This window comes from Nilaparvata lugens, chromosome 14, assembly GCF_014356525.2.
Source record: "Nilaparvata lugens isolate BPH chromosome 14, ASM1435652v1, whole genome shotgun sequence".
NCBI lineage: Eukaryota > Metazoa > Arthropoda > Insecta > Hemiptera > Delphacidae > Nilaparvata > Nilaparvata lugens.
The window spans coordinates 19326184-19341581 of record NC_052517.1 but is presented as its reverse complement, the minus strand read 5'-3'; the positions used below and the strand labels follow the sequence as shown (position 1 = coordinate 19341581).

The following is a 15398-nucleotide window of genomic DNA, read 5'->3' as shown; positions in this document are numbered from 1 at the left end:
GTAATAGACTCTCATCTTTGGTAGAGAGTTAGTGGGGAGGATATTTTTAATATTCTTTCCGAAGAATGGACATTGATATGTCCAAAGCTCCGCCAATTTATGTAGATGCATAACAATATGATTATTATCTATAGTTATTATATTACAAATTGCTTTTTAATATCATATATAGTTCAATAATTATTTTCTTAGTCTATATTATGTAAATTCATCTATAATTTTGCTGTATTGCAAGCTATTGTATATACGTGTATAAACCAGTATATATTGTAATCTACATAAATAAAGTACTCAATCAATCAATCTTTCATGGAAACAGCACCATGAATATCTGAATAACAAACTCAACTCGTTGAAAAATTTAAAATCCTCTCTGGACGTGTGGGCTCTTAAGCCTGGTTTTCATCAGTAGAGTTAGTGGTAGAGTTCCCTGGGCAAGTACTAACTATCTTGTGAACTCTCCCAATGAAAACGATCATGGTAGAGTACTAGTTTTTAGTAGAGTAGATGTGGGATAGCACTCTACCACTTGCCTTCCCCCACCACCGCCTCTCACTCTACTTTACCACTACTATCCTAATAAAAACAGTAGAGTATTGAAATTGTGACAGAGTTTGAAATTTGAAGAAGCAACTAGCCTACTAGACTATAAATGCAGATTCGCATGGATACAATACACCAAATAGAAGAGACTATTGCTATGCTTCACTGTATCATAGAAAAGCTCTTTTTGAGAAAAAACCTACATATATGGGCCTTAAATTTATTAGACAGCATCCTACTCATTTGAAAAATTGTCAAGATATCAATGTTTTTGAGAAGGAGTTGAAAAGTTTGTTGATGCTTGGAGTGTTCTATACCACAGAAGAGTTTATGTGTAGAGAGGGTTCCTTTGTGTGATTTTTTCTTCTGTTTTTGTATTACTGTATGTATTATACATTTTGTGTCAATTCTTAATCTATACTCTGATTAGAGTCTCTGGGAAGCTTTAAAAAACAAACAAACAAACTCGGTTGGGTGTGAAGAGTGTCATTGGAAACAACGGAAATTAAAATTAGAAGCAACTGGCTTCGGGTTGACTTCGGGTGAGAAGGGTATCATTAGTTTTTTGTGTAGTTGAGAAGTTGATATTGTGGTAATTATTCATATTGAATGAAAAAAGACTAAGAAATTGTCAAAAAACCACTGATTTATTGATAATTAGAAAGACCGGTTTCGGTTATTACACCATTGTCAATCTCTGATAAACTAAAATACAGTTAATCAGATACAGTTAATACTAAAACAGTTTATCAGAGATTGACAATGGTGTAATAACAGAAACCGGTCTTTCTAATTATCAATAAATCAGTGGTTTTTTGACAATTTCTTAGTCTTTTTTCATTCGGTATCATTAGTATATTGAAAGCTACACTACGCTGGTGGATTTAGGACGTGTAAAGAGACCTTAGAAATGATAAAACTTTGAAATATTAGAATAATTTGTCACCTCATCTCATTGTCGAGCGCACTGCTTGCCAGTTCGGTTGCCCGCCGATAGAGCGCAGGCAACGCTTGACGCATGCGCTGTTCGACGTCCAACGCCCTGTAGATGTCGGCCATTTTGTGTGCGAATTGGCGCGCAGTCTGAATGGTGGCATTGACCAGAGGCAGCTTGCCCAACTCCAGTACTTCCCCGTAGATCTCGCCACCCACCTCCGTCAGTTCTCTACCGAAGGGAACCTGCCAACAATGCCATTCTATTATTAATTCCACAATGATATAACCAAAAACATAACCTATTTTTGGCCAATTTCTATCTAAATTTGGGAAAGGAACAGTTTTGGGCTTCAAGCCTGTTGTTCCTTTCCCAATCAAAGTTGAGAATTATATTGTATTTATCAATACATAAATAAATAAATATTGTAGTGAGATAAAGTCAGTGGAAATGATAGGTCAGCAGAGTTGCCGATTCTCAGTTACCACCGCTTTCTATAGTATAGTAAGGTTCATGTAATAATGGCAGTGTTTGATTAGCAATGCTTTTTCTATCCTTGGCTATCATTCAACAAAGCAGATAGCGCTATCTCTTTCTCGCTTTGTTCTGTTGCCAGATCGTCTTTCAACAATGTAGAATTTATAATCAATTGTTATAATTATTTAAAAATATAATTGTTTGCTTAATAAAATACATTTGATTATTTTAAACGAGAATGAACAGTTAATATTACATCAATAAACCTGTATCAGCTACCGTCTATAGAAAGCATTGACAAGACAGAGGATCGGCAACGTTGTTCTTCTATCTTTCTCCACTGCTATTATAACGTGTACCTCACTATAGGAAATAGAGCTGTCTGCTATGTCTAATGACAGACAAGGATAGCAACACCAATGTTAACGTGGACCTCACTATATAATATACTGTCATAGAGAAACAATAGCGTAAGTAGATATCCCATGGTATAGGACGTTGCAACTTTTACTGTTATCTCAAGCCGATTACTGTCGATTATTTTCGATTTTTACTGTTTTGTTGAGGTGAGAGAGTATGAACGGCACAATATGAGAGACTACCAGCGTCACACAGCTTCACGGGAAAGACCTACGTGGACTATCAGCTTGAGATAACAGTAAAAGTTGCAACATAAACGTCCTATACCATGGGATATCTACTTATGGTATTATTTCTCTGATACTGTATATGTAAGAAGTTGTACTTACCAGCCTTTCACTGCGATGTATTATTGAAAGTTTTATATGCGACCAAATTTGAAATAATAGATTTGAATATTACCTGAACGACTAGTTTGTCATTAAGCACTGCCAGCATGTAGCTAGAATACATCTGAATATTGGCAGCCAGCGTATTTGAAGTGAGATTCTTGTATAAACTGAAAATAAGCAGACAAAAACAGCAACTGAAAAATCACAATTGAAAACGATAGCCACATTAGAAGAAGAAGCAAACTAATTCATTTTTGTTATTGAAATTGAAGAAAGAGGTTGTAGGCTAAATTATGAGACACCAAAGTGTCCAGACAACATCAAACTGATAATAATTTAAATACAGTAATAATACATTTAAATATAAAGAAAATAAAAATCTCAGTACCCTTTTTTGAAATATTTTATCACTACATGTTTCGGACATTTATGCCATTTTCAAAATGCATTTGAAAATGGCATAAATGTCCGAAACATGTAGTGATAAAATATTTCAAAAAAAGGGTACTGAGATTTTTATTTTCTTTATATTTATATTACAAGTAGCCCTATAAAGAAAAGAGATAATAATACATTTATCCTAAAAAAAACTCCTCCACATGTAGAGATCGGCACATTCATTTCCTGGCGTAGTGTAATTATTCCCATAAAATGGAGTTATTCAATTCTTGACTAGAAGGAAACCAGTGTCTATTTTAAAACTTGGCGTAATGAAATCTTGAAGAATTGAAAATAGGCCTATAACCATCCTCGGTTAATTAAGAATCTATTTATGCAAAATTTCAAGTTAATCAGTCCAGTAGTTGAGACATGATGATGCTTCATTCGTGTATTTCCTATCTCGTACGTGTATAAGTCAGTTCTTTACTTTATTATAGTACTAGCCGTCAGGCTCGCTTCGCTCGCCATATCCGTCTAGCCAGGCGGAGCCCCCTGGACCCCCGACTGGATCGTCCAAGAATGAGATCAGCAGGCTCGCTTCGCTCGCCTGCATTTTTCATTTGGACATTTTTATCATATGTTAGGACAATCCAGTCGGGGGTCCAGACTAAACGGCTGGCTAAACGGATATGGCGAGCGAAGCGAGCCTTACTGCGAGTAATATAATATTCCCAGGATTGAAGTAGCAGTGCCCAATCAATTTTTCCGCGATAAATGCATTCAAATCTTCAACTTGGTGCCAACCTAACAAAGTAAAATCAACTTAATGCCAACCTGACAAAATTATTAATTCAGTTGCCAGTTAACAACTGTTTCGAAGAGGTACTCTATCTAGATTATAGTTCTATAGTAACATATGATATGGAAATTTCAAGTAATAATTATTAAGAGATTGGGAGAAGAAGAATATAAATGCTAAAAGACGAACTTTAAACCCTTAAAAACAACCCTTAGAGTTAAAATATTGCCAAAAGATTTCTTAGTGCGCCTCTTAAGGGCCAACTGAACATACCTACCAAATTTGAACGTTTTTGGTCCGGTAGATTTTTAGTTATGCGAGTGAGTGAGTGAGTGAGTGAGTCAGTCAGTCAGTCAGTCAGTCAGTCAGTCAGTCAGTCAGTCAGTGAGTGAGTTCCATTTCGCTTTTATATATATAGATAGATAATGTGTGAACGTTCCCTTTAGAAGCAATGTAAATCATATTCTGCCACTGAATTAAATTTCATAGGAACCAACTGCGCTCATTTTCCGTCGTGTAACGCTCTTATAACAAACTCAAGTATTCATTCTTCCACCCATAAGAACACACCCATAAGAAACAACACTTTTCATTTCCACCTCTATGTGAACACTCCCTTAAGAAACAACACTTTTCATTTCCACCTCTATGTGAACACTCCCATAAGAAACAACACTTTTCATTCCCACCTCTGTGTGAACACTCCCATAAGAAACAACACTTTTCATTCCCACCTCTGTGTGAACACTCCCATAAGAATCAATTGAATTCATTTCCCACTTCTGCATGAACACTCCCATAAGAAATAATTGAATTCATTTCCCACTTTTGTATGAACACTTATAAGAAACAACACTTTTCATACCAACATCTGTGTGAACACTCCCATAAGAATCAATACTTATCATTCCCACCTCTGTGTGAATACTCCCATTAGAAATACTTTTCATTTTTCATCTCTGTGTGAACACTGCCATAAGAAACAATTGAATTGATTGACTGACCGTTCGAGATCGCGTGTGAGGTTGGTGTTCTTGGCAAAGTAGTCGGACTGCAACAGTTCGGCCTGGCTTCGGTCGAACAGCTCGAATATGCGGCGGCTCTGCTCCCAGGCCATTGAGTCGACGTAATGCACCAGTCTTATGACGGTGGGCTCGGCGTACTGAAGCGCGCGCGACCAATGCAAATGCAGCCATTCGCCGCTGTCCCGCCACAAGCGGTCCAGCGAAGACATCACTGATATGTGCAAGTCCTGTACAACACATACATCGATTAATATTTTTTTTTTTTGAATGAATGAATGAATTTTATTTGCCAAAAACAAAATACAAAAAAGCTTTACAAAAAATAAATATAAGTATATGCTACTGCACTTAAACCAAGATACATACATTTATTTAATTAGATATAATAACGAAAAGATATCCTTTACATTACAAACAATAGTTTTAAAATAAAGATTCAATTTATGATCACATGCATAAGTACAGTAGGTGAGGCAAAAACACCGGCAAAAGGAAGATTCCTTGTGCGCCAGTGTGAGTCGTAAATCAGCTTAATCAGGGATGTAATATATAAACTTGAATCTAGCGTATGAAGTGTTTGAAAATATAATTTATAATATGAAGTTGATTATTGTATAAAAGTCAACGATTGGAAATAATTCAAGTTTAGCCATGCCTCTATGGCTCTTTCTGTGTTTATTATTTCGGAAATTATTAAGTGGAAATTCACTTTCTAGTATATTTATGAATTTACTGCTAATGTAGTAAAGTTGCCTTCTAAGAAGAGCTGAGTTGGTGTTATATATTTCATATTTTCTTATTGTATTAGGTCCAAGATTATAACTTATGTCATCGCCTGGAGGGAAATTATGCTCGTATTTAAAACTGTAATTTGTTATGCAACTAAGATATAACTGTCGTATAGTTTTAACATCAAATTCACTGAACAAAATCTTACTATCATAAGTTATACATATTAGTAGGTTATTGATAAATATATGGAGAGATACTACAACATAATCCTCCTATACAATCAGATAATTCGATAACGTAAAGTGAAGTAAATTCACAGATAAATGGTCCAGTTACGACATCAGTGACGACATCAGTGTGAACGTCCTGCCACTTAGTATTAGATGAATAGCAAGAGAAAATATAGCATAAGTTTACTAGCTTTACTAGGCTTTTTAGCTGTGTACTAATTCGAGGGTGTAATAATTCTATAGTGAGGTCCACGATATATAGTTGCAGTGATAGTAGTTTTAATTTTTCTGCTCAAAATTTTCAAGTTTATTTCAATATTATTGAAACTTTCGGATTGTTTAGTGTTATTTCCGGCTCTTATCAACCCTTCGAAATTCAAAATTCATCAGTCATATCTCGAATACGTATTCTCTGAGTGTTAATCTTTGGTGAAAACAGAAATTTTAAACTTAACCTCACTTTGGACTATTTATTTGCCAAAATCAAGGAATTGAAGAAGTTTTGGGCAATTGCCTGTTTCTCTTTCCAAATATCGTGTTTGTGACTGTTCTAATAAATAAATAAATAAATAAATAATGACGGTGGTGGAAGATAGGTGAACAACCTTGCCGATCCTCTGTCTCGTCAATGCCTTCCATAGACGGTAGCTGATACAGGTTCATTGATGTAATATCAACTGTTCATTCTCGTTTAAAATAATCAATTATAATTTATTAAGCAAGAAATTATATTTTTCAATAATGTCATAACGAATTTTCATGATTAAATTTTGTTAATTAATTATTCAATTCAATTCAAAACTTTATTGTTTCTTCCAAAACCAATACATTCAAAAATTTCACTTGAACAGCAAAAATACAAGAAACCAATCACCTGCAAGGAAAATCCTGTGCGCAGGTGAGAGTTGCCAACATTACATTAACAAAAAATAATAAGAAATTTAATATCATAATATTAAATGAAAGAGATGAAGAAGTGGAAGAAGGAGAAAGGGAAAGAGAAAGAAAAAGAAAGAGATGTAAGAGTGCCAGCAAAACATACCTTGATAGAGAAAGATAATATGATTTAATCAAGAATTTTATCCTCTATTCTAGTGGTTATTATCCATTCAATAGATCTTCTTTTGAACAATTTATCGGATCTACCATTGATATGTTCAATGAGGTAATCTGGAATGTTGTTAATCAATTTATTAATTCTACATTGTTGAAAGACGGTCTGGCAACAGAGCGAAAGAGATAGCGCTATCTGCTTTGTTGAATGATAGACAAGGATAGCAATACAATATTTCTAATCAAACTGCCATTATGTATCTCAAATAAATAAATAAATAAATAAATAAATAAATAAATTATAACGTGGAGCTTACTGTAGGCTGGTCAATAACGGAAGGACATGCATGATGATAAACATGTGTGTAAAAGCAGCAATACATTTTACAAAAGCATTTGATCAACCAGCTGAGTTGCATCCAGCTATTTGAGACAACCAGGATATATTATAGTATATACATGTCGACTATTGCCTACAATAATTTACTGTAATAGACTACAGCCGTTAATACAACGCGGCTACAGTCGTATCTTATAAATTGGACCATACAATTTAAAAATCAAGAGAATTCTATATCTTCACAACATATTTAATACTTCGGTCCACTTGTTTCATAGTAAGTAATATGAAATTTAATAGTAAAAAAATATTAAACAAAACAGACCTTTTTCAAGCTCATTAACTCCTCATGGAGCTTTTTCTCTCCTCATGGAGAGATACTTGCACTTTGGTCGCTAGATTCACAAATAGCTGCACTGACCTTGATTCATATAATGCAGGTAACAAAATAATTGATAGATTATTAAAGTGACTTTTACAACACTATTATATAAAATTGACTGATAGATACGGTACATATTATAATTGCACTGACCTTGATTCATATAATGCAGGTAACAAAATAATTGATAGATTATTAAAGTGACTTTTACAACACTATTATATAAAATTGACTGATAGATACGGTACATATTATAATTGCACTGACCTTGATTCATATAATGCAGGTAACAAAATAATTGATAGATTATTAAACTGACTTTTACAACACTATTATATAAAATTGACTGATAGATACGGTACATATTATAATTGCACTGACCTTGATTCATATAATGCAGGTAACAAAATAATTGATAGATTATTAAACTGACTATTACAACACTATTATATAAAATTGACTGATAGATACGGTACATAATTGCACTGACCTTGACAACACGATCATATTTGGCTGTGACCTTGGAGAGGAACTGGGAGAGTGACGTCATTACATCGCCCCTTGCCACTCGCATCACAACGGCTGATAGCTTCTCATAGCTCACTCTGACACTCTCTATGGTCCACACCAGAGACTGCCGAATCGTTTCCCCCGTCTCACCCAGCACCTGTCACACACACAGCAACGCAAGCATTACAAACAACACACATTGAAATTTGAAGCGACTCGGTTGTGTGTGAAGAGTGCCATTGGAAACAATAAAGATTAAAATTTAAAGCAACTGAGAAAAAGTTGGTTCAGTGTGAAGGGTGTTATTACAAACAACAAAGATTGAAATTTGAAGCAACTGGGAAAAAGTTGGTTCTGTGTGAAGAATGCCAAAAGAAAACACATATTTAATAGCGGCAACAGTTGCTTTGGTGTGAAGAGTGCCAAAAGAAACAACACATATTTGATAGCGGCAACAGTTGTTTTGGTGTGAAGAGTGCCAAAAGAAACAACACATATTTAATAGCGGCAACAGTTGCTTTGGTGTGAAGAGTGCCGAAAGAAACAACACAGATTTAATCGTGGCAACAGTTGTTTTGGTGTGAAGGGTGCCATAAGAACGTACCTGCCACAATTCGGCGACAATTTTGGGCAACGATCCCACTCTGTCCTGGAACGACATTTCCTCAATCATTGACAGATAGACGTTGTAGGCATCTCTCAGGTAGAATTCGTTCGCTTCAAATGCCTCATCCACATTTCTGAAAACAAAACATAGTATTAGAACAGAATATTACAATTAATTTTGGAATGAGATGTTGAGAATAATAAGACAACGTTCCCAAAACAACAGAGAAAGTAATGAAATTAGGGCGATGATACCTTTCCCTATTGCGGTTTTTAGTTGGAGATTTAACATACTGTGCCGGTTGCACAGAAGCCGGTTGAATCTTAACCGTGATTAATTCCACGAGAACCAATCAGAGAAGCCGTCTTTTCAAAAGAGTCTTCTCTGATTGGTTCTCGTAAAGTTAATCACGGTTAAAATTGAACCGGCTTTTGTGCAACCGGGCCAGACCTACTTTAACCTTTACCTAATGTTGTTATCAATTATTACAATAGAGAAAATATAGCATAAGAAGATATGCCATGGTAAAGGACCGTTATGTTGCAAATGTGAGTGTTAACTGAAGCCGATAGTCCTAGTAGTTGTTTTTGGTGAAGCTATGTGACGCTGGTAGTCTCTCATACTGTGCCCTTCTTACACTCTTACACTCCCAACAACACACTAATAATAGACAGTGTATAGGGTGTCTATGTTGCAAATGTGAGTGTTAACTGAAGCCGATAGTCCTAGTAGTTGTTTTTGGTGAAGCTATGTGACGCTGGTAGTCTCTCATACTGTGCCCTTCTTACACTCTTACACTCCCAACAACACACTAATAATAGACAGTGTATAGGGTGTCTATGTTGCGAATGTGAGTGTTAACTGAAGCCGATAGTCCTAGTAGTTGTTTTTGGTGAAGCTATGTGACGCTGGTAGTCTCTCATACTGTGCCCTTCTTACACTCTTACACTCCCAACAACACACTAATAATAGACAGTGTATAGGGTGTCTATGTTGCAAATGTGAGTGTTAACTGAAGCCGATAGTCGTAGTAGTTGTTTTTGGTGAAGCTATGTGACGCTGGTAGTATCTCATACTGTGCCCTTCTTACACTCTTACACTCCCAACAACACACTAATAATAGACTGTAGTCGACAGTAATCGGAGAAGAAATTGGAATCCTATAAGAAATGGGATATCTTCTTATGCTTGTCCACACCCGAGACTGCCGAATCGTTTCAACCGTCTCACCCAGCACCTGTGTGTGTGAACGCTAGCATTACAAACAACAGAGATTGAAATTTGAAGCAACTAAAAAAAGTTGACTTTGGAGTGAACGCTAGCATTACAAACAACAGAGATTGAAATTTGAAGCAACTAAAAAAAGTTGACTTTGGAGTGAACGCTAGCATTAGAGACAACAGAGATTGAAATTTGAAACAACTGGGAAAAAGTTGACTTTGGAGTGAACGCTAACATTAGAAACAACATACATTGAAATTTGAAGCAACTGGAAAAAGTTGACTTTAGTGTGAACGTTAGCATTAGAAACAACAGAGATTGAAATTTGAAGCAACTGGGAGAAGTTGGCTTTGGTGTGAACGCTAGCATTAGTGTCAACAGATTGAAATTTGAAGCAACTGGTGCTCTATAGTGGACTAGAGGCACTAGCACTGACCGTTTGAAATAGTCGAAATCGTTGGTGAAGTTGCGTACATCGGCGACATCTGCTACAAAGTCCTGTAGGAGGGGCTTGGCGTCTCTCCACACATCGGCGCATGTCTCCACTGCTTCACTGCGCATGTATTCCGACCAAAACTCCACTGTTTGGCTCGCATATGTCCACACATAGTCCCAGGCAACCTACAGCCAAACAAAATAAATGAACCCTAATTAAATGAATGAATTATTTATTTGCCATAGACGAAGTACAAAAATCTGGTGTGGCGCACTCACAAAACTTTCCTTGCCGTTATGAAAATTGATCAACTGACGCTAGTGTTCACGCGTATCTCAAGTCTACTATTCAAACATCTAAGTCGGCTGGTGACAGGACAATAACGCTGCAGACACAAAAAGTCTGCTATCTTTTCATAGTAAATTATTTTATAGAATCAACAGTTGCCAACAGCTTGCAATTGAATAATCACATTTTCTCGAATTTCGAGCTTATTTTCAGTTTTTGGTGAAAATGTTACTAAACATTAATTGTAGAGATTTCTATGCTCAATCTTTTCCACTTTATTTTTTTTTTAATTGTATCGGAAGCCTGATAATTGGGAATCTAAAATCAAACTTTGCATAGATGGGGCGGAGCTCCTGAAATTTTTACTTATATGGGACTTAAGGCAGTTGATAGAGCTTATCAATGACTATTTTAGGTATGAATTTAATCGAAATCGTTGAAGCCGTTTTCGAGAAAATCGCGAAAACTCTGTTTTTGACAACATTTTCTCCATTTTAGCCGCCATCTTGAATTGCATTTGATCGAAATTGTTCGTGTCGGATCCTTATATTGTAAGGACCTTAAGTTCCAAATTTCAAATCATTCCGTTAATTGGGAGATGAGATATCGTGTACACAGACGCACATACACTCATACACACACACACCAATACCCAAAAACCACTTTTTTGGACTCAGGGGACCTTGAAACGTATAGAAATTTAGAAATTGGAGTACCTTAATTTTTTTCGGAAATCAATACTTTCCTTACCTATGGTAATAGGGCAAGGAAAGTAAAAAAGCTCAACAGAAAATAAATATGAGCTACTGCACTAATACTAAAGTACGTACATGAAAATTTTCAGATTGCTAATTTATATTGGTCGTGGGCAAGACGTTAAACTGCCTACAGTCACCTCAGAAGGAGATAGCAGATGAAAATGACTGCTTATAATAAGGGAGTTGACTTCTGCGCCACTCTGTATATTATAAACCCCGGAATGAAATGAATTACATTGGTCCTTATGGGAGTATTCACACATTGCCAGGAAATGAATTACATTGGTCCTTATGGGAGTATTCACACATTGCCAGGAAATGAATAACATTGGTCCTTATGGGAGTATTCACACATTGCCAGGAAATAGCCAACACTGGTTGAAATACCTGTTCGTTATTAATGACAAGACGTTATTGGTGAAATATAATAAATAATATCGAGGGACTTGGCTGGCTCAGGTCTGGTGTCACAGATTTCAGGTCGCAACTGATCATCGCCTCTGACATCACCTAACGACTGCTTTTCAGGCAGCCGGGACTGACGGTTTAACGTGTCCATCCGAAACACGAAATTGGTGAGAATTAACGCTGCTTCTAATAAGGGTGTTGCCACATTGTTGGGAAATAGCTAGCATTAGGTCAATTGAATAAAAACTAGCAATAATTTCTAGTATTGTAAGTAAATATCGGGGACCGAGCTTCGCTCTGGAGTACAAAAGCATAAAAAATTTATTACGAAAGAAGAAATTATAATAACATTCATACAGAAATGTTCTATCTAATCACACTTAATTGAATGAGAAAGACTAAGAAATTGTCAAAAAACCACTGATTTATTGATAATTAGAAAGACCGGTTTCGGTTATTACACCATTGTCAATCTCTGATAAACTAAAACTAAATACAAGAGCAGCATAATTTATACTAGTAGGCGAGTACTGCTATTGGTCGAGGGCATGAACGCCTGCCATTGGCCTAGCTAGACAGTCTCCTCCCCCTCAACGGTGTGACAAAATGGCGGCTTAAGCAACAGAATCGCCATGATAATAAAATTTACTATTAGTACAAAATAAGAACCAAGAAAACAAGTGTGAAAGATAATAAAACAAATATGTAAATGGAAAAACTATTGACTAATGTATTCTTACAATTTTATGATAAAACTAAATTCGTAGTGTTGTATTGGTTGAAATGAGTCTGGTCATTTAAACTATACTGGGAATTATTCTGGTTATTTTCAGAAAACCAACCCATACTGATGTTATCATTCCTCTTCATTCTTGTCATCCTATTTCTCACAAACTTGCTGTTTTCAATAGCATGGTCTATAGAGCACTAACAATACCTATGAGCCATCATGATTTTGATATTGAGATCACTAAAATTAAACAGATAGCTGTCACAAATGGTTATGAAGAAAGTATGGTGGACAGATTATTGAGTAAAATTAATAGACAAATTTCAATCAATTCTAGCTTTGTAGGCTCAAACTGTGAGGAGAAGACTTGGATAACAATCCCATATTTAGGCCTTGTATCTGATAAGATAGGTAGGGAATTGAAGAGGAATGGATTTCATGTTGCTTTCAAGACCAAACCGATTTTATTTAGCTGGAGTAAAGACAAAATTGATATTTGGGATAAAAGCGGGGTGTACAAACTTAAATGTGATGATTGTAATGCTTGTTATGTGGGTCAGACTGGTAGAAGTTTCAAAAGTAGAATTAAAGAACACATCAGAGATTGGAATAAATAAAATGGGGAATCTAACTTTGTAGAACATTTGATAACAGATAATCACAAGTTCACAGTTAAGGAGAATGTTGAGTTTCTGCATGTTAATAACAAAGGCAGATCTTTGAATATTCTAGAGGCTTTAGAAATAACAAGAGTAATTAAGGAAAATTCCCAGTATAGTTTAAATGACCAGACTCATTTCAACCAGTACAACACTACGAATTTAGTTTTATCATAAAATTGTAAGCATACATTAGTCAATAGTTTTTCCATTTACATATTTGTTTTATTATCTTTCACACTTGTTTTCTTGGTTCTTATTTTGTACTAAAAGTAAATTTTATTATCATGGCGATTCTGCTGCTTAAGCCGCCATTTTGTCACACCGTTGAGGGGGAGGAGACTGTCTAGCTAGGCCAATGGCAGGCGTCCATGCCCTCGACCAATAGCAGTACTCGCCTACTAGTATAAATTCTGCTGCTCTTGTATTTAGTTTTAGTTTATCAGAGATTGACAATGGTGTAATAACCGAAACCGGACTTTCTAATTATCAATAAATCAGTGGTTTTTTGACAATTTCTTAGTCTTTCTCATTCAATATGAATAATTACCACAATATCAACTTCTCAACTACACAAATCAGTTAATTGAGATTAATTCCCAGAGGAATGCAAAAATTTCCCTCACAAAGGCCCAGTTGCACAAAAGCCGGTTACATTTTAATCCTGATTAACTTCACGTGAACCAAATCAGAGAAGGCCATTTCAAAAAGATGGATCTTCTTGATTGAATGATTTCAACAGCTGAATCATAATTTTGACACAGTCCCACACACATGATCTCGCTCACTCACTTCCATCACCAACTGACGACGAAATAATTATTATTAGCTGTTTTTCCATGGATGAATAATAATTATCCTTTTAATGTCCTTCAGCCAGTTTTCCCAGGGATGAGACCTAGTGCAATCAAATCTTTATATTATAAACCTACTATGTTCTGAATTTCATGAGAATCGTTGAAATACAAACGTACAAACATCTAAACATATAAATAGAAGTTGCTCGTTTAATAGTATAGGATTTTGAAGCAAATGCTAGGATTCGAGTCAGCTGTATAATCTTATTTGTAGAGCTAGAACCAATGACTAGTTTCTTAACACTAGATTCTAGTTTTTATTGAATCGACCGATTGGTTGAAATACCTGTAGGTTATTGGTGACATGCGCCCTGATATCCTTGCGCCACCTGGCTGAGGCAGTCAAGATTCGCGAGTGATTGAGACGAGCATCCATGGTCATCACATCCTCACGTGACGTCACCTTAGAGCCCTCCTCCTCCATCCAAGCACGGGCATGCAAGTGCCTTCTGTCTCGGTACCTGAAAAACACACAACAAAATCACCACTAAATAACAATATTTCCCCTCAAATAAATATTACATCGACGCATTTATGAGATAAGATTTCTTCTCGACCTATCGTCAGGTCCACGTTATAATGGCAGTGTTTGATTAGCAATGGTATTGCTATCCTTGTCTATCATTCAACAAAGCGGATAGCGCTATCTCTTTCTCGCTTTGCTCTGTTTCCAGATCGTTTTTTAACAATGTAGAAAAATTAATTAATTGACAAAATATTTTATCTTAATTATGAAAATTCATTATGAAATTATTGAAAAATAAAATATTGATTGTTTCAAACGAGGATGAACAGTTAATACTACATCAATAATCCTGTATCAGCTACCGTCTATAGAAGGCATTGACAAGACAGAGGATCAACAACGTTGTTCTCCTATCTTTCTCCACTGCCATTAAAACGCTCACTATGGCTGTCTGCACACAGCAACATAATTTGTAGCGGCTTCTAAATTACCCCTAAAAAAATTAAATTTGTATGGCTCTTATCTGTGGGCAGTCCCTTTCACCTCGCCTGAATATATCATATTTAAGCCATCAATGGGCCTTACGACTGTCATACTTCAACCAGGACCGACAGTTTAACATGCTCATCCGATAACATGGGAGTGACCTGTTCAAAAATTTCTAGTGATGAGCTGATTTGAACCGGGGATCTCTAGGCTGCTACGCAAGCACTCTATACACTAGACCACGGATCACCCCTGAAATAATCACTAGAAATATTTTGACATAATTAAAAAAAAATACAACGAAATTATCACCCACAATAATTT

The 15398-nt window shown here is 35.9% G+C and overlaps 1 protein-coding gene across 1 annotated transcript in view; it reads right to left on the bottom strand.

The window, feature by feature from the left end:
* LOC111054146 overlaps positions 1-15398 on the bottom strand; it is a 156607-nt gene that overhangs the window by 24448 nt on the left and 116761 nt on the right. Inside the window, 7 exon segments of the mRNA XM_039441196.1 lie at positions 1490-1722; positions 2777-2873; positions 4891-5138; positions 8139-8315; positions 8763-8898; positions 10423-10607; positions 14409-14583. Of these exon segments, the coding sequence (XP_039297130.1) occupies positions 1490-1722; positions 2777-2873; positions 4891-5138; positions 8139-8315; positions 8763-8898; positions 10423-10607; positions 14409-14583 (1251 nt within the window).